General features: G+C 44.7%; 1 protein-coding gene across 5 annotated transcripts in view; it reads left to right on the top strand.

Annotated features, from left to right (window-relative positions):
- TFDP2 (transcription factor Dp-2) overlaps window positions 1-19,720 on the top strand; it is a 151,327-nt gene that overhangs the window by 89,790 nt on the left and 41,817 nt on the right. For 4 of the 5 annotated variants that reach the window (XM_090051161.1, XM_090051160.1, XM_090051163.1 and 1 more), the window contains one exon: window positions 19,382-19,503. In XM_090051161.1, coding sequence (XP_089907287.1) covers window positions 19,382-19,503 — 122 coding nt within the window. Of the gene's footprint in view, window positions 1-16,146; window positions 16,267-19,381; window positions 19,504-19,720 lie in introns of all 5 variants that reach the window. The other variant, XM_090051164.1, reaches the window with a different exon arrangement.

The raw sequence follows: 19,720 nt of genomic DNA, 5'->3' as shown, positions 1-19,720 counted from the left end.
TGGAGTTAGATTAAGTTGGTAGGTAGGGGGTAGGAGCTTGGAAAAGTAGCTGTGACCCCTCTTCCAGACATCTGGTAGCCCAAGGAGATCTGAGAATTTCTTGTGTCCTCACTCATCCAAGAGACCCCAAAGCTAGCTGTTACGCAGGAGGAATGCTCCTGAAGGGATTGAGAAGCTGACTAGCAAGTAGTGCTGGTCAGCCTGGTTACTAAACACATCTTCAGCTTGTTTCTTTCAAGAGCCCGTTCAGACATCCTCCAGTTCTTTCCCTTCTTCTTGTCAAGATTTCTACTGGTGGAAGGATAGAAACTGTTGAGATTCACACTCCAGTGCAAAGTACAGGGATTATAGGGCTCCCTAGAAGAGGAAAGCTGGGGAAACTTTCAGCCCATTTCATTTTTTGTCTGTAGCATGGAGAGAAAAGGTGGCCAGCCATCAGACAGGTGTTCTTGTGATTCTGCAAAAACAACAGAAAGCAGGAAGCACAATGTTTAAGCCTCTCAGTTTCACTGTATGCCAGCCTCATGCTCCCTGGAAGAGTGTAATGACTGGGGAACAAGTGGTCATATTGCAGGATACTGAGGATGAAAGCTGAGAAACATAGGGACAAAGAGAATTTTAAATGAGCTGTTTAAAACTCTAGGATTTGAGGACTGCTATTTTGACATCAGAGACTAATGAACAGTGTGGCATAGTCTGTGTTAAAAATGCAGGTCCTGGACCTTCCAGTTAAGATGGGGTAGCTCACAGTAAATGGACATCTCAGAAATCCTCCCATTAAAACATAGCGATTGTTGAACACAACATTCTTGATATTTTAAGATAGAAAAAGAATTGGTTAAAACAACATTTTACAAAAATCAAAACTCAATTTTAATAAGATCTTTACAGGGCACTTTTTGAATTAGTCCATCAGTACTGCACTTCAGTCACTTCCCAACAGCAGGAATTTGTATGTACATTGGAAAAGCAAATCAAGTTGTAGCAGTTAAAAGTACAGTATGATTGAACCGCTGTAGCAATCTACCTGTAATCATGTTAAACACCTGGAAAGTCCCAGACATTGACCTGGTCATAAAGACGTAACTGTCCAACTCTGACATACTCTTCACCGGCTTGCACTCAAGACAGTTGCTGTAATTAGGTCTGTTCATTTAACTATAATTGTAGAAAGGGCCTTAATAAGTGGAGGATGAGGAATGACATCTGTAAAAATGACTTACTCTGTTTAAGTTCTAGACTGAAGGTGCTTATCCTTCGGTCTGCAGGCCAAATGTAGCCCACAGAGCCGTGGAATCCAGTCCACTGGACTCCCGAAGTGTTGGAAATTTGGCAGCAGGGGAGCAGTGGCAGTTAAAGAGTAAATGTTTTCGATCCGAGCCTTCAAGAGGCCGAGAAGCGATACTACCACTTTTTCCCACCACCAAAATCGCAAACTCCACACAAAGGATTGGGGCCAGGCCACATCCCCTTGCCTCCGCATGGCTGGATTGGGGCCATAGCTATGCCCCTTCTCCCTGCACAGCTGGTTGAGGGGCAGGCCATGACCCTTTCCCCCTTGGGGCTGGGTCATGCCCCCTCCCTCCTTCCCCTACATGGCCAGACTACGGCCAAACCAAGCCCCCTTCCTTCACCCCTCCTGTGTGGCCAGATGAGTCCACCAGCTGAATCCAGCTTATGCATGAACTGGGCACTGCCTATCTCGCCTGCTGGACAAAGTGGTTGAGAACCACTATTTTGGACTGTGCCCATGGCCTGGTGTCTGAGGGCATTTCACTACCCTAGCAACATAATTAGTTTTGGCAATATACTTTTCTTTTCTGTTTTCTGGTCCTTTCCACAGGGGAAGACTGCATGCAGATAGATTGTTTTCAGTTTGAATTTAAAAATCGAATTGTGTCTGTTGTTTTTCTTACTAGTAAAGGCTAGATCTCAGGAGTGTGCCGTGGGCTTTGAATGGAAGTTAGTAAGGTATGTGGTCATTTTTAGATCTTCTGGGGGTTCATCCCTGCCTTGGACCAACCCCTGTTCCTTGGACCGAGGAAGTTATTTTGAATTAATAAGTACTTTGAAGGTAAAGCCCAAGACCTTCAGTTTGGTATGATATTTTATGCAGAACTAATGTAATCAGTAGAGGATAGGCCAGTTGTGCTTGTGATAGCCTGTATTGAAGAGGCAAGGTGCTATTTTTCATATTAGTTATAATTTTTCTGAGGCTGTTGCTTTCATGTCTAGATGGATTGCACTGCTGTAGTCTAGATGGGAGTTGACAGAGGGGACCAGGTTGTACTTCCCAGGATGTATTATCATCTCCCATAAAGTGATTTCAGCCAGACAATGCCTCCCTGGGTGACAGCGTTCTGAGGAATAGAAATTTGGTGTCATCTGCCTATTGTAGATGTTGAGCCTGTGTTGCTTTGCCAATTGTTTAAGTGATTGTACATTGAATAAAAACAATGGGAGAATAGAATTTTATGGAGTTCTCTATATGTGAGGAGCGTGGTGGTAGCAGTGTAGTTTTCCATCATTATCTTTTAGGACATCTTTCCACAAAAAGGACTCATAGAGTGCATCCAGATGGATGCACATATGCAGTCTGCAGTGCCTCAGAGCTGTTTGAGGCACCACAAACCACACGCAGTGCACATGCAACCATTCGCCATGCTGCAAATTTGACACTGGGCTCTCCTGGTGTAAAAAAAAACCCAACTGCTGCTGCAAAAAAAAGCATTGTTGTGGTGCATGCAGTAGCAGGCCACCAGAAATGGAGCCTGGACACCCAGAGCCATGCTGTGGCTGCATGCCAGGCTCCATGCTGTTGGATTGGAGGCCCCCAGGACTCCAGGTAAGACTGCTGGGGCCAGCACTGGTGGCACTGGTGCTGGCCCAGCCTCTCTTACCACACCCAAGACGATTTGGTGCATGTCAGAGCACACGGGGCACATGGGGCAGGGGCATGCCCTGGGGCACAAAGCAGCAGCACAATATGCCACTGCTGTTGGTGCTGCAGCGAATGCATGTCCCTGCACATGCACACTTGTCTTGATGTGCCCATCAAGTTTTATTGCATGCTTTGGATCCCTGCCTCCTGCCTCCCCGACTCCAACCTACGATCAACTGCAAAGAATGCTTCCATGTCTTCCTGTCCCGTCCCAGTGCAGCTGCTGTTGCCAGAGTTCCACTGACCTCGGTCCATTGTGCAGGATGTATAGTACATAAGGCCACTCTCCCTCCAGTCTTCTCTTCACATGTCATAGAGTGCATATGCTATCAAGTGACCCCTCTTGCAGCAGAAGAAAATAACTAAAATCTCTTTCATAAAGGTCAGGCTCTTCAGATTTTTCTTCTGCTGCAAGAAAAGAAAAAAAGTGAAAAACAGATGAATTAATTCTAAAGACATTTGGGATTGGAACATGTTTGCAGCTGTAGATATGGTAGATATGGTTTTCCATTTTTCAGTGCGAAAACTTTCTTTTCTCATTTGTGGGTTTGCTTAAACTGTCTGCTGTTTTCTGGTCAAACCTGCATTTCCTTAAAAAACCCCACAGTCTAGTATTACCTTGCTTAAGCTTGTAGAAGATTATATTTCAGAAAGCTATCCCGATCTTAAATGTGCACATTTAATTCTATGATATAAACTACAATAATGACACCATATCCAGGTGATCACTTCAGAAACGAGCCCTTCCTTTGAATGGAATGGATGTATTTAGAAAAACAAGAAATCTTTTGTTTTAATAGCTTTTCAAAGTGGCTTTAACTTTAAGAGTAAATAGTTTGTACGCCATCAAAATAGCATCTTATACAGACCTTTCATATAGAATATCAATCCACTTAACAGATGTCAGCATTCTTATGTATAATAGTTGGCATTAGATCTACATTTATAAGTATATAACTTGTGCTCCAGACTCTATTTTGACTCTTTATGCTAGGAAATTTAAAGTTGGCTCAGTTCAGCAGTGCTGGTAGAGGGCGTCCTGTCTACAGTGAGGGACTCAGTATTGCTAACATAATTTTCAAATTTAGGAGCATTAGGCAATTAAATCCAAAAAACAGCCCTAAAGACTAACTAGTATTAAGTTAGCAGCCAAACACTACCATATAATAAAATAATTTTCTTTTTTTTTTTTAACTGTTTGCACTAATTTTGTGCTCTTTGGCTAATGTTTTATTTGTCCTTTTTCAAGAAATTGTGCCAAAAATCTTGTTAGCATTTCATGTGTATCTTTACTTTCTACTCGCTGAACTTGTTGCATAATTGAAATTTCCCAACTTTCTTCACTAGAAACAAATATTTAAAATAAAAAATTGGTGAGATTACATGGGATGCAACTCAGCAGAGGATTTTGTAAGATCCTTCAGCCTTTTTTAATCACAGAAATTCTTGAGTTTTTCCCTGCTTTTGTAATGGCATTCTCTCAGTACCAAAAGCTTCTCTGCAGGGAGAACATTTTCCTTTTGTACAGTATCTGTTTTTATAAATTGTTGCCTCTTGGTTGAGAGATCATTGATTTCAAGGCTTTAAAGCAGGTAGTTACTATTGTTACAGAGAAACAAGAGTCACAGAATTAGGTACAGTATGATTTATTTGTTTATACCATGCAAAAGTTGCACCATAGCTATGCTTCTTGTTATTCTTAAACTAAAATACACCCAACTGCTCACAGAACCTCTCAAAACCACAGCGCAGTTGTCCTGAAAAAAACCGTGTCAAACAGATGCTTTCACTGCTGTTTTGACAAGTCTCCAACTATTCTCTCAGCTTCATTAAAACTCTTTCTTTTTGGCTGTCCTATCACCTGCTTGGAGAATCAGGAGCCAGAAAAACATAATTTTGGATTCATCCTAACCACATCATGCTCTCTGCTAATGTGTTGTTGCTATTTAGCAGATTCATGTCTTGGTTATAGAACTTGGTTGTGTTTTTCCTTATGCCTGACTTTTTAGTCAGGCTTCTTGCCCTACCCTAAGTGGCCAGTCTGCAAATATGTAACTGAATTTTTTTATGACATTACATAATGTTTCCTGTCCCACTTAAATTCTACTAGCTTTTATCACTTAATTCAAAATTAGGCAAACTTGTTTGAAGAGGTTGTAGTCCATCTTGTTGAATCTCCTCTGATTCTACAAGAATGATTTTAAGCAAAATTTGAAAAGATAGTAGCTAATTGTTTGAGGCTTTCCCCCTTCCTTTTGTGAAAATTAAAACCCTTTCCATATTTTGTATAGGGGAAGGGTGATCAGGGAGGAATTTCTTCACTCTGAAATTAAACATCTATTCCCTCAAGGGAATGGATCTTCTGCTGTCTTCAGTAACATGCTCTGTCAAGCACAGCACTAAACTAACTAAAATTAGCCAAAAAGAAAGCAACGGTTTACACTTAAAAATATGTATCTTTAAAAAATCTTACACAGTTAAACTGTTTCTTTAAACAGGATGTTCTTAAAAGCAAAATATATTTGGACCTTAATTTTAATGGAATGCTTACTAAGAAAAGAGTAGACATTTTGCAGCTAAGAAAAAGCATCATATCAACATTTTAATGCACTTTACCTCATTATGGAACAACTTATACTTCAGCCAGCACAGAATATGTTGAGTATTATGTAAGTATTACCATAGTGAAATAACACTTATATAGCATCTAAGTAAACTCCAGATTGGTCCGTAAAGTGCATCTAATTTAGCTGTCACAATGTGTAAAGATTAAGCCCAGGATGGTGAATCAAAGAAATGGGCACTTTGGATCCAAATACAGTCAGTGGGGAGAGGTGGGAGTTCCCATGGTTCTGGCTGGTTTGAAACCAATGGTTGTCTCATGTAAAACACATGAGCAGTCCAAGGAGCAGTGACTGCAATATAGGTACCCCTTCCTAGGCTCCTAAGTGAGGTTCCTTCTTGCTTTCTCTCTTCCTCACATCTTGGATCTTGCATTTTTGGCCCACTTTCAGCAGAAGTCGAGTATGCCTCTATCCAGATTTTCCTGTAACATGGTAGCTAGGGCACTTTGTTGAGAAGCATGAAATGTGGGTTTGAATCCCCTCAGGCTGAGGTGGGCCTAGAACCCATGTTTTCTATTTCCTGAATTAGTGTAGTCTCTAGAGTAGGGATACCAACCTCCTGACTTAGGCCCTTTAAGCTGGGCTGGTCCACAGACCAGATGAATGGTGTATGCTGGGCCACTTGGCAGATCATAGTGCAAACTAGCCCTATGTGCCAGCTCCAGCACAAGGGCCAATCTGGCATGGGTGCCACATGCAACCATGCCTTTAACGAGCCTCACACATTGCATGCAGTACACCTCCCAGATCTGCATTTGGTATTTGGGTCTAGTCCAGGACTCATGGGCAGCACCAAAGAACAAATGATTAAGCTCCGCAGACCAGATCTAGCTTATGACACTCTTGCTCTAGGGTAGGGGTCAGCAACCTACAGTCCATGGAACCTTTGGGTGGTGGGGGGCTTTGGTTGTGGGTGCTCTCCCCCGCAGCCACTGGAACAGCTACTGGCTAACAGCCAGCTGCCCTCCTCTAACCAGCCCAGAACCAGACAAGGTTGCCTATTCCTGCTCTAGGGTATTTGGGAAAAGGTAGACACCAGAATAATGAAGTCTTTGCCTTTTTGTGTAAAAGTGTGTGTGGCTCCTGTGTTCTGTATTGAACTCAGGGCTGCTGGTGTGCATTTGCCATGCTGACAGTATATCTTACTGACCACATCTCTCTGGGGACCAAGAGAGAATTTAGTGCCTAAATTCTTGAACAAATGGAACTCAGACAGAATTAGGTGCAAAGGTCAGGGTACTTCTCTACCTGTGCAGAAGCCAAAGTATAGACACATAGGGATTTTTGCAGTCCAAAATATAGGTACCAATTTTTGGGCTGGTGGAGTAGGGATATTCTGAATTGCTCTTTTTGTGACATAGGTGAGATTTAGGTATCTTAGTCCCATTTGGATTCCAAGTTTACCAATTTCAATTTAGCCTTAAGTTTCTTAGGTCCATACAAAGGAGCTTAGTTGTGTGACTCTGGACTCCCAGCTTAAGAGTGGAATTCATAAACCTGAAATAGGCTACTAAAGCTGCTTAGACATTAAAAAAAAAAGTGGTGCTTTAATTTAAACTTGGCATGCTCCTGTGCCAAGCCCAGTGCATACCCAGAAGAGGCATTGCGTTACTTGGACCTTGCTTGCCCAATGTCTGTATAGATCCAGGTGCTTTTGTGGGGTTTTTTGTCGTTTTTATCTAATAGCTAATTAAACCAGCTTTAGATAAAAGTGCCAAAAAGCCCCACTGAAGCGTCTGATCTCTACAGGTGCTACAGAACTGGGTCGAACTAACGTGCTGCTTCATTCCAGTAAAGCACATTTTGGGGTTTTTTGTTAATGTCTGTCAGCAGCTTAAGTTTCCTGTACAATGGATAGGAGCACTGGTGTGCCTATGAATAGAATTCACCATAAGAAGTGTGCTGAGTGTACAGTGCCTAGTGTAGCCAATGGGAAATGCTGGAGAGATGGATATATCTGAAATCCCAACTCTACTTGATTTAGGCACTTGTAACAGATTGGGATTCAAAGTTCAAAACCCCTAACTTGTTTTAGATTCCTGCGTTATTCCTTGGATATAGACTGGCTCACTCTATTCTTCAGAACACAATAAGAGTTGGTAGTTGCCAACCACCTTTTATATAATAACCTAACAATTGGAGCAGGGGTGGGCAATTATTTTGGATGGAGGGCCACTTAATGAGTTTTGTTGAGCTGTCAAGGGCAGCAAGGGTTACACCCCTTGTCAAACTGCTAAGCCCCCTTAACAGGTGCCCCATCCCCTGGATGCCGTCTTGAGATTGGAAGTCCCAATCCTCCTCTGTTAACGCCTTGACCTTAGCCACCAGAAGTCTCACTCCCACCCCAGAAGTACTCCTTTTTGGAGGAGGGTTGTGGTTTTGGAACCGGAAGTCCCACCCTGTTACATGGTCTATGGCATAAGAAGGCCCATCCATCCAACACCAAACCTTGCCCCGCTTTTCACCATGTTGGTCCCAGAATCTCCTGCCCCCATCATGTGATCCCTGACATTAGAAGGTCCACCCCTTGACTGGGAAACACTATCCTTCCATAGACCCCACCCTCAATAGTGCACGGCCTGCCCTTGGGGACCTAGAAGTTCTGCTGCCTAGGCAGTGAGGCATAGGCATGACCTATCGGGTAGCTATAGGTTGTGACCCTTCTAACATCCTCCCCCATGACCCTCAACCAGTCACATAAGTGTCCTTGCTGTAACAGCTGCCCAGATGTTCAGGAACTTGGCCAGGTAGCCAGGTGGGGTCTGTGATCATGCCAGTCTAGCGGGCAGTCTGGAAGTCACGGGCATTGTGCCATCAGGGGTAGAACTGGCGCACGAAGAGCAGGCACATGTGGGCCAGTAACTGGGGAGGAGCAACAGGCCTTCTGCGGAGACACCAGCTGCTGTCCATGTACCTACCAGGGCCTGGCCCAGTCTGCATTGCCCACAGCTCCTGGCCCAAGTCCCAAGTGTGGCAGAAAGCGGGTCTGTATTGGCCCAACTCCATCACCTACAGCTCCCTCCCAAGTCCCAGGAGCCCCTCATGGGGCAGAGAGTGGGCTGGGGCTGCTCAACCCTGCCGCCTGTCTTCCCACGGTTCCCACCTGAGTCCCGGGAGCTGCATGTGGAGATGTGGAGTCAGCCCAGGCTGATGGCGCATAGATCCTGCAGCTCTCAGCCAGAGTGCCAGGAGCCCCACATGGTGGCACAAAGCTGACCCAGCCCAATTACGCATGGCTCTCCATAGCTTCTGGCAGAAGCACTGGGAACTGCAGGGAGCCACACACCATCAGGCTGGGCTGGCTCTGTGCCTCCACGTGAGACTCCTGGCACTCCAGTGGAGAGCCATGTGTGAAGACACAGAGCCAGCCTGGCCTGGCTGAATGGTGTGTGGCTCCTGCAACTCCTGGCTGGAGTGCTGCGAGCTACATGTGGTGGCACAGAGCCTGTTCACTAGCCTGATGGTGCGTGGCTCCCAGCTTGCATTCTGGGATCTGCACATGGTGGTACAGAGCTGGCCTGGCCCGATGGCATGCTGCTCTGCAGCATCTGGCTGGAGTGCCGGGAGCTGCAGAGAGTCACACTCCATCAGGCCAGCTCCATGCCTCCATGTGGATCTCCTGGCACTCCAGCTGGGAGCTGCAGGTGGAGGCACAGAGCTGGCCTGGCCCAGCCAATGGTGCACAGCTCCCTGCAGCTCCTGGCTAGAGTCCTGGGAGCTACACACAATGGTGCCAGGCCAGCCAGAGTTCCTGGAGCTGCACATGTGGTATGAAGTGGTGCAATCACCCGTGGCTCCCCCAACTTTCTCCCAACAAGAGTTCCTGGGGCCCTTCTTATCTTAAGTTCCACCCTTGCATGGGAGGAGGACTGGGGAACAGCCACAGAGTTGCCAGGCGGAAGCCTCTGCTAGGCAGAAACTTCCTGTCTCCAGTGCGTGCTACCTTGGAGCTAGGGGTAGGGCGGATCAGTCCAGGCTGGGGTGGGGGTTGGTTGTTTAGCAACCAAAGCCCCTGAAGTCCATCCCTCCTGCAGCCTGCCCCTCCCAGCAGCTTTTAGAGGGGCAGCTGCAGGCTGGTAATAATTGTCTTTTGGAAGAGCCCTGATAGTCCAGATGGAATGGCCTGGCGGGCCATATATTGCCCCGTCCTGAATTAGAGCATTGGCAAGGAAGTGAGAGGCCAGGCACTACGTCTTGCTGACCCTGAGGGTCTCAGAGATAGAGAGAGAACAATTGGCTATTGAAGTCCTGGGGAAAGAGAGATTTAAGTTTAGTAACCAAAAGTTTCCTTAGTTATTTATGGCTTTGAAAAACTGAAAAATCCTCTTGGTCTCAGCAGCCCATCTGTTAGAGAGAGGGAGAATGCATTGAACGCTCATAAGAGGTAGCTGGGGTTATGTCTACTCGGCAAAACAAATGTGCGATTGTGGCATCAGTTAGCTTATCTGTGCTAGCCCAAGCAAGAACATCAGTGAAAATGTGGCATCATAAGCTGTAGCACATTTTAGCAGCCAGAGTACAAATTTTCCATGGGACCTGGGTGCATACTCTTGTTAAATGCCATAAGGCTTCATCTTCACTATTAGTTACAAGGGAGGGTAATATGTGTTACCGCTGCCCCTTATGGTGAAGCCATACACTTGGTAAGAATTACTTTGTACTGGCTTTGACAATTTGAAGCAGAAGTGCTCGCTCCCCAGCCCACAGGCCAGATTTAGCCCCTGGTGCTGTCATTGTGGGGGGCCCCTGGTAGCCCCCCCCACAAATCCTATGAGGAGCTTCCTGGGCTGTGGCCCCATGTGCTAGATTGGGTGTGCAGGGTGATGCAAGGCCTGATCATGGCATGTTGGTGCTGGGCAGGGGTGACATGGGGCCCCAGAGCCCAATCCCAGCTAGGCAGGGGCAATACAGAGCCCTGTGTTGCCTCTGCCTGGCTGGTATAAGGTCTGGGGTCCCACATAACCTCCATCTAGACCTGGGGACCCATGCTACTCCGACCCAGCTGGGGTCAGGCTACAGCTGGGTGGAGGTGGCCCAGAGTTCAGTCCTGGCACAGTGCCTGGTCTGGCCTATGGACTGTCCGCAAGCCATTCATCTAAAGCAGCAGCTGGCAAAATGTGGCCCATGGGTGAAAGGACTTTGGCCTGCGACATATTCTTCAGTCCAGCCTGGCCCAGGTGCCATCCAGCCCATGGCATTTCCTGCTTCCCCCAGGGGTGCAACAGGGCTGGGTGGCTCCACAGCTGGACTGCATTTCTAAGCAGGCCAGGCAGCAGTGGCTTCTTTTGGCTGCTACCACCATTGCTGCTGCTGCTGGCCTCAGCTCCATGGTACTGACAGGGACCTGCACACACAGCCCTGGCCTGCACCTGGCCCACCCCACACCTGCTCTGGACCCGCTCTAGACTATCTGGGACCCACATGCACAGTCCTGGTCCTGTCCTGCCCTGCACCTGCTCCAGACTGCCCACCCATGATGAGCAGAGGTGGCGATGGCAGCATCTGGGCAGAAGCTGCTGCTGGTTGCAGGGGAAAAGCAGCCATTTCCCCCTCCCACTGCCGGACTCTTCTTGATGCAGCTGCTCAGAGTCTGTGCCCGAGCTGCCCTGCGGCTCCTCTCTGCTGTCGTCACCACTAACTCTGGCCCACGCAGTAGGGCAGCAGTAGCAGTGGAGAGGAGCCGTAGGGCAGCCTGGGTGTGGGTTCCAGGTGGATGCAGTAAGAAGGGACTGGCAGCAGCAAGGGGGAGGCAGCCACCTTTTCCCCCCACGCAGGAGCAGCTTCTGCCCAGCTGCCACCATCACTGCCCATTGTGGCTGGAGCGGTCCAGAGCAGGCATGGGATGGCCTGGGGTTGGGGCTGTGCACAGTTCTCAGCTGTCTGGAACTGGTCTGGTCTGTCCCGGGTAAGTCTGGAGTGGGTGTAGGGCAGGCTGGGGCTGTGTGCTCAGCTGCTCTTGGGCACTGGTGGCCTCAGGACATGAGGAGCCTCAGGGTGTGAGGGCTCCAGGCTGTTGTAAAGGTGGGGCAGTGTTAACTGGCCCGCAGCAGTTCCCCAGAACTGTGTATGTGGCCCGCTGACCCAAATAATTGCCTGCCCCTCAGCTAAAACAATATAGAAACTATTTTATCATTGTGTGTTGCAGTTCAGCTGAAAGAATTTAAAGAATCAGTCTGTCTCCACTAGGAAAATAAAAATATCTTTCAACATGTTAAAAATCTTAGTGAAGACAAGACAGTATGTCATTGTTTAAGTTTGTCACGTATTAGTGATTTACCTTGAACTGCTTGTGGGTAAAAGCTATTAGGTGTCTTCCTTTGTCACCTAGTGATAGTTACAACATGGCAAAAATGAACCTCTTATTTTCTAGTAAAGTTGAGGACAAAGTGCAAATAGGCCCCTCCTGTGTAAGCGTGTTTCCAGTTAATGCTTAATAATATTGGCCTGTAAATGGCCCTCTGCTATTGGTAGGTTTTGAAATGAAGACACCTATTGAGGTAGAGTTGGAGAGACTGGGAGTGAGGCAAGACCTGTTAGATGAAAGGGTTCATGTACATGGGAGAATTTCCTGGCATAACCAAACCTATATGACTCTACTGTTGTATAATTTATCCTGTAGATAGAAAGGAAAAGAAGGGTGTTTTTTTCCTGGTTTATCTTATGTTACTAATTTATACAAGTAAACATATATCTATTCTGGTAAACTTCCCCATGTAACATGCCCACAATATTTTGCCTGCTACATTTTTGCAAGATGCAGTAACAGGGAAGAAGGATTGTTAGTTTGCACCCTGAGAAACTGCAGATTTGAGTGAATTTTTCTTTAAAGGAAAACTTCAGATTTTACATAAAGTAAATAAATGTAGGTGCTAAAATAGCTTATTCACTATGTTTTGTGCTTCCTAATTTTTCAAGTGATTGATTTATAAAACTGAAAGGTACTAGAAAAGATCCATACCATCGGCAGTGCTGATCCAGGGCTCTCCAACTTCTAAATGGCCACAGGCTGCACCAGTGAGGGCTTCACTCTATAGGAGCTGCACTAGTGGAGCCATAGCCCCCCCTGAGGCTTCACCCTACACATCTGGGTAGGTATTTCCCCACCCTGCTGCCCTGAGTGTGTGGGTGGGTGTTCCCACATCAGGGTGAAATGTGGGTAGGTGCTGAGTGTGTGGGTGGACAGACATTCCCAACCTGCTGCACTGCTTATGGGTGGGTGGGTACTCCCTGACTCCACCTTTGCATGATATAGTATCTCAGCTGCAGTTTCCTACAAGTTTCCCCATGGTGTCATGCTGCACAGGTGCTCTGGTCTGTCAGCTTCCCTGGCACTACAGACTGCCCCCTCTGGGATTGGGTCTGGTAGCAAAACCAAGGGAGGGAGAGAGCTCCAACAGTCTTGGCTGCTGTTGTAGCCAGGACATTGGGACAGCGGTGGCTGCAATCCTGGAGGCAACAGGTTAGCCCAGGGGTGGGGAAAATGCAGCCCGTGGGGCGAGTGCAGCCCGCCAGGCCATTCTATCCAGCCCACAGGGCCCCTAAAAATTTAGAAAATTAGTATTTATCTGCCCCAGCTGCCTGTCATGCGGGCCCTGATGGCTTGCCAAAGCTCAGTAAGCGGCCCTCCACCCAAAATAATTGCCCGCCCCTAGGTTAACTAGCCCCTCATGGTCTACTAGTTGGGTAGTCCTGCATTAATCTGTTAGAACACCTATTGTATTGTAAATTGTGGCTGGGAGCTCTGAAAGGATGTTGTGTGCACTGTTGTCTTTTAACTCTAGATGGCACCAGAGTACAAAAAGTGAAGATAACAAGGTCCATGCTTTTGTACTACATAAATACACAATGATTTTAACAGTCTGATTATAATATACTGGTTGTCATAATAATGCTGTTATGACCCGGTTAGTCTCTTAATGATATATTAGAATTGTGATTTAAAGGAAAATTCCACTCATTTAACACAATGCAGTTTTAAAGCGCACAGGGGTTGCATCTACAAGTTCATTATGAGCTTTAGGAGGTACTACATAATGTGTCTACACATGGGCTGTAATGTGCATTATACTACTTTAATGAGCATTAGCTAAATAGCACGGTTTTTTGTGATGCTTTAATGTGCATTAAAATAGGCTAATACGCGTTAGTGTGCACATGTAGACACATGCAAGGAGAAGAAAACATCTCTGACAATTAACTACAAAGCATTTGAAAATAAAGTGTTAACATTTTACAGTAAAATACTCATTATCTGGCACGAGTGGGGAACGGGGGGTGCTGGTAATCTAAAAATGCCTGTTACCTGAAGCACAGGGGTTTCTGGTTAGACATGGAGTTGGGCTGGGTGGGGATGGCGGCAGCGGCCGCATGCAGAGCAGTGGCAGCTGCAGGGTGCAGTGCAAAGTGAAGCAGAGGCAGCACAGGGCAGCCCATGTGGAACGGCAGCAGCATTCAAGTTCCCCACCCCCTGCATCTGGCCGGCAGAGCAAGGGTGGTGGGATTGGGGGTGGCAGCCACTGTGCGCGAGCTTTGTTCTGCGGCCAGCTGGCTGGCCAGAAATTCCAGTTAACAGACTATTCTGGCTAGTTAAATGCCAGATAACTCATACATGCCAATTACAGTAAAATCTCTGCTATGTGCTGGTCAGGCACAATATCCTAAAAGACACATCATGCTGCTAGAGATTGGTATAGGAAAAGGTTATTAAAATCTTAATACTGATTTTACAACTGGACAAATTATTAGATTCATATTTTAATGAAAATCCTTAATGTATAATTACTCAGTTCTTTCTACTATGTTGTTAAGCCAGGTCTAAAACTGATAAACTGTGTAAAAATCAGTTACCAAAGAGTGGTAATGGTTAATTTCTACTGCTCAAGTTTTCTGGTTCTTAAGCCACTATTGAAGTAAGTTTGCAATGGGTCTGTATTCCCCTGGCATCCATCTGTACTCTACTGATATAACTATCTTGCGAATCTGTTTTCCCCAACACTGCTTTTAAACAACTCACTTTTTAAATTCAGATAACCCTGAAAACAGGCCAGTTTTGTAATGAATATAACTCAGGTAATATCAAAATACCTTAGTATCTTCAATTGCATTGTTTCTCCCATTTCCAAATGAGTCTCTCCTGCTCAGGTGAGCTGCTACTAGCATTAGACACTGAATTGCTATTGACATCTTTTAAAAAGGAAACTCAAACTGGATGGAAAAAAATATTTGCTATATTGGCACCATTTTAATTATGTTTGTTGGGAGCAATAAAATAAGCCTTTTGAGAAAAGTATTCCACAACAAAGTTACCAGAGAGTTTACGGGAATAAAATGGAATTGCAGGAGTAAAATCATACATGGTTTTGTATCTGTAATAGTTTTAAATGAAGGAAGAGTATGACATCCTGGTGTGTGCTACCTGCCTGCAATCTCATTGTTTTGTCTGAGCCAGCACCTTGATATTGCAGTGAATTGTTTTCCTGTGCAGTTTCTGGTATTTTGTTTATTAGAACTGAAATTAGAAGCAAGAAGTGAAGGAGTGAGTCTCTTGGTTTGAATGCACATCTGAAAATAATTGGTATAATAAATGGGCTGCAGGGTAGGCAGCTTGTAAATTGATAAGTCATTTGTTCTGTGATAAATGAATGGTCCAATTTATTCACAATCCTCTCAGCTCTACTATTCAAAAAATTTTCACCAGGTCTCATTTTATTTCATGAGGTTGAACCAGGTCACTGTTCTATGTGACAAATACTCTGGAGACAGAGCTGTCTCTAGGGGTGTGGGGCCCAGGGATGGGGGTGGCAACTGCCTGCAAAGGCCACGGGGGCAGCGGGTGGCAACTGCCTGCAGAAGGCAGTGGTGGCGGGGCCTATGCAGCACTGTCCATGGAGCCTGGGGTGGTTGCCCTGATTTGTGCCCCCCCCCCCCGGATGGCCCTATCTGGAGGACATAAAAAAAATCACGATGGAAATTTATGCTTAATTATAAATGAGGCAAAGAGATGAACATGTCTGAATAAGTGTTAGACAAATAAAAAATATTTTGAACTTAAATGTTTTTTGTATAATAATAATGACTAGCAGTTTAGTGGTAATAACATTTGCTTGTGTGGCAGCTTTGCATTCTAGTCCTATGCTAGGATACTGCAAACATTGGTTTTTTTGATTATATGGGACATTGCTCCGCTATCTAAGGGCACAATCCAGTGGACCCATAAGTAATGCTCATCACTGGAAAGGGCAAAATACACTTTCTCTCAGAAGCAAGGTCCACAAGATATAAGGTTTTTAAGGTTTAGAGCAGGAGAATAACAGAAAGAGTGCACCGTCACTCTAGACATCTTGGCTCAATGAAGAAGTTTATTTAGCCTTAGCAGCTATAAAGAAAAGCTGCAGAGGGAGAATTTCCTCCATGACGGAGTCTGAGTGACTTTCTTGGTCATGTGATTTTGAATTTCCTGTTTTCTAAAAGCAAATTAACAAATATGAAACCTAAATAAATCTGATTGATTTTTAAAATGCTATCAGAAAATTATCTTGTTTTACTGTATTTCTGCCTTTGTGAAATATCTTTTGTGAAAAGGAAACAGTGTCTTTTTTTTAATGGATTCTGGAAAGAACAATAATCGCTGAGGAAACCTGAAACAGTGAAGTTGAATCCAAGAAAGGTGGTAAAGTGAAATGCAGGAAAGAGGAGAAAGAGGTGGGTGCTGATTAATGTGAGACCTCCTTGAACTAAACGTGGAAACTACATTGCAAAAGAGTCCCTACAGTTCTTAATACATGTCCATGTTTTCCTTTCCTGATAAGGAAGCAAAGAGACTTTTTAGTGCTTGAGTGTGGCCTATATCAACGAAATAAAGACTGGAAAGCAGTGATGCTTAACCTCTGGCTCATGGGCCAGATCTGGTGTGCAGAGTCATGTCATCTAGCCCATGGGACTCCCTATAGGTCTGGAAATTTGGCAGCAGGAGAGCAGTGGTAGTGTTAATGGCTGTGGCTCTGGAAGTCCTGGCAGAAGCTGTCTCCTCATCTTATGTAGAGCCACAGTAATTAACAGTGTCGCTGCTCCCCCATCGCTAAATGTCCAGACCCATGAGAAGTCCTGTAGGGCAAATGACCCAGCCCTGTGGGCTAAACTGGACTGTGTCTGGGTCTGGCACATGGGGTCATTGTAGCCAGATATGGTATGTGGGGTTGGGCCTGGCGCCCTGGATCTCATCCATGAACTGGCGTCATGCACTAACCCCATGCTAGAATAAGCCCAGGGACCACCCCTGCCTGCACGATTCGTCCCCGCATCCAGACCAAGGGACTGAATTTGAGTACCGCTTCTGTAAAGCATTATGGACATTAAATAATTTAAAGAAACATTTCTCTGGTGTTATCACCAGTTCAGTTGAACAGATGGTAACACTGGAAAGTTCTTTGTGTAATACAGTTACTGGGCATTATAGCAGAGTTATTTGCATTAAAAAGTTTAATTCTAAGATTAGTAGCAGTATCCAGGGTATCTGATAAGGTCTCTTTCTGAGAGATGCTTATTTCAGGGCCTAGGAAAACTGAATAATGGATCTAGGGATTGCTGTCATTTCTGTCAGGTAGCTAAGACAAGAGTGAGAGTCAGGAAACTTCAGTTCCATTTTTAACTGCTGCTAGTTTGCTATGTGACGATGGACAAACTGCTTACTTTCCATGCCTCGGTGTCCCCATTTGTAAAGCAGGAAAACTGCTTCTTGCATACCAAAGTAAAGCATTCTCCAATCTACGTATGAAAAGTAGGTTGTAATAGTGATAAGGATTAAGTAGTTTGTTACCCAGTAGTATCCAGGAAGAATGCTGAGAACAACACCAGGAACTGTATATGGCCTTTATTGATTTGACCAAAACAACTGCTGTATTCCCAACTCAGCCACGGACAAAGGACACATGGAGCAAAGGAAACACTTCAAGGACACCTTCAAGGCTAACCTTAAGAAGTGTGGCATTGAAAGCACAAATTGGGAGAAACAGGGCTACATGGCAATGCCTCGTGAGAGAAAGTATGTCCAACATTGAGGAAAAGCATCTCTGTCTGGAGGCAGAAAAATGATAGAAATGGAAGGGAAGGAAAGGAAACAAGACTGAGAAATCCATGGTCTGACCATCCCTTTAACACCACCTGTAGCATTTGCCAGAGTGCGGCTCTAGGATCAGCCTTCTTAGCCATCAACAGACCTATTTTACAACCCTTTATTTGACCCCTGGGAGAGTGATCATCCTCGATCATGCAGGATCACCGCTGCTGCCACGAATTCAGACAGTAGGAACAATGACCAGGGAAATTAACTTTTATTCTGTATTTTGAGATTAAATCCTCAAGGGATATGCAAAGAGATTACAGTGAAATTTATTTTAAAAAATAAGTTATTTTTTTATTAATCTTTATAATGCCATTTTGTTTTAAAGGTGCATGGAAACTACCTAAATACTATCTTAAGCTGAAGTCCTATCTCCACTTTTCATGGCAATTGACTTTAAGAGCTGTATTTTACACCTGGTTTATGAGAACCAAATAGTGTTCTACTTAAAACATTAAATTTTAGTAATGTTTCTTTAATATTTGCTTAAAATCTACTGTGTAAACAAGCATTGTGAAACAGCCACACCATGTTTGAACAACTACTGTGCATCTGAATAGCCTTTCTACATTACCAAAATAGGCTGTCCTGACAGTATGCTTTAGCAGTAGGTATAGCTGAACCAGTGATGAATCTGTCCTTTTCTTGTCTGTGGGCAGACATACATTTGCAGCAGCTTAAAAAGGGGAAGGAGAAGCATACATAGCAGGTGTTACCTTGTTATTGTGCCTGAGCCTATAGGATACAAGCATAGCACAACCGCTATAACTTTAACCCTGCTTCATCCAGGGTCAAAGATAGTGCCATTTAATGTACTTGTATGCCTACAGGCTGTGTACATGCAACAGTTTCAGCAGTGATTCTCAGAGTGCTGTGGCATCTTAGGGTGCTATGAGGTTCTTTAAGGATGTTGCACATTATTAGCACTGTTAGGCATGCAAATACCTACACATGATTCGCAAGATATACCCAGAGATTTCAAAAACGAATCCATACTGTCAAACCCAGTGTCACCTGTTGTGGTCTTTCTGAGTTCTTTGCAACAGAAAAATGTTGGTATTTTTCCAGAGCCAAAAAATGAGTGAAAGCTGGCATTTTTCAAGTGGTGCCTTGAGTCTAATGAGGTTGAAAACCACTGAATTAAAATATAACAGCAGGCACATGCCCTCATTTTTAAAGCAGTTGCACGTGTACATTTGTCCATACCCACAATCAGCAGTATGTCTCTACTTAATGTTTTAAACAGAATGTTTTATTTTAATGATTAAATCAGTGGATGTATATGATTCATGCATCCGTCTTTAATTCTGCAGAATGTTCTTAATTCATAGATGCCGCAACAGCCTGCCTTTACTTGTGGCAGTATGCATTGTAAGTTTTTGTAGAACTGGGGTTTAATGAGGATAAAGTCTTTATTGGTGAAATCTCCCAGTGATGTAACTGGGTAGGGGGAAATTTCTGAAGGCCAGTGATGTTGGGTCCTGATTTTTGCTTGAGCTATAACTTGCCAAAGTGGTGTTTTAAGAGGAAAAACATTTTAATGATGTCTCTTTGATGTTAAATATATTTGACTGAAGTTTACACAGTGCCAAAAGTGCTTTTCTTTTGATTAAAGCCATGGTCAGTATTGATTTATGACCAGTGGCCTTTAATTTTTCTACAAAGTATAATTTGTTGTTTTTTTTCTAATTTTCGTAGATCATAAGCACACCACAAAGACTGACCAATTCAGGGAATGTTCTGATTGGGAGTCCATATACCCCAGCAGCAGCAATGGTCACTCAGACGCACATAACGGAAGCTACTAGCTGGGTTCCAGGGTAAGGTTTTATTTTGTTTTAAAATAGGTGTAGACGAGCGAGGCTTAGCTGCTCTGACTTTCTTCTGTTTACCCTTGTGTACATATGATGACTTATGTCCTTGGTCCTGCCCAGTTCGGCTGTGGGGATGCTCTTCAGCATACTTGGCAGTTTTGATGTCTGTTTTGTGCAAGCAGGAAGCTACATGTACCAGTGATTTCATATATGATTCATTTCA

Source organism: Crocodylus siamensis, chromosome 6, assembly GCF_052110815.1.
Source record: "Crocodylus siamensis isolate JL-2025a chromosome 6, ASM5211081v1, whole genome shotgun sequence".
NCBI lineage: Eukaryota > Metazoa > Chordata > Crocodylia > Crocodylidae > Crocodylus > Crocodylus siamensis.
The sequence above is the reverse complement of the archived record's forward strand: the minus strand, read 5'-3'. Positions and strand labels throughout refer to the sequence as shown.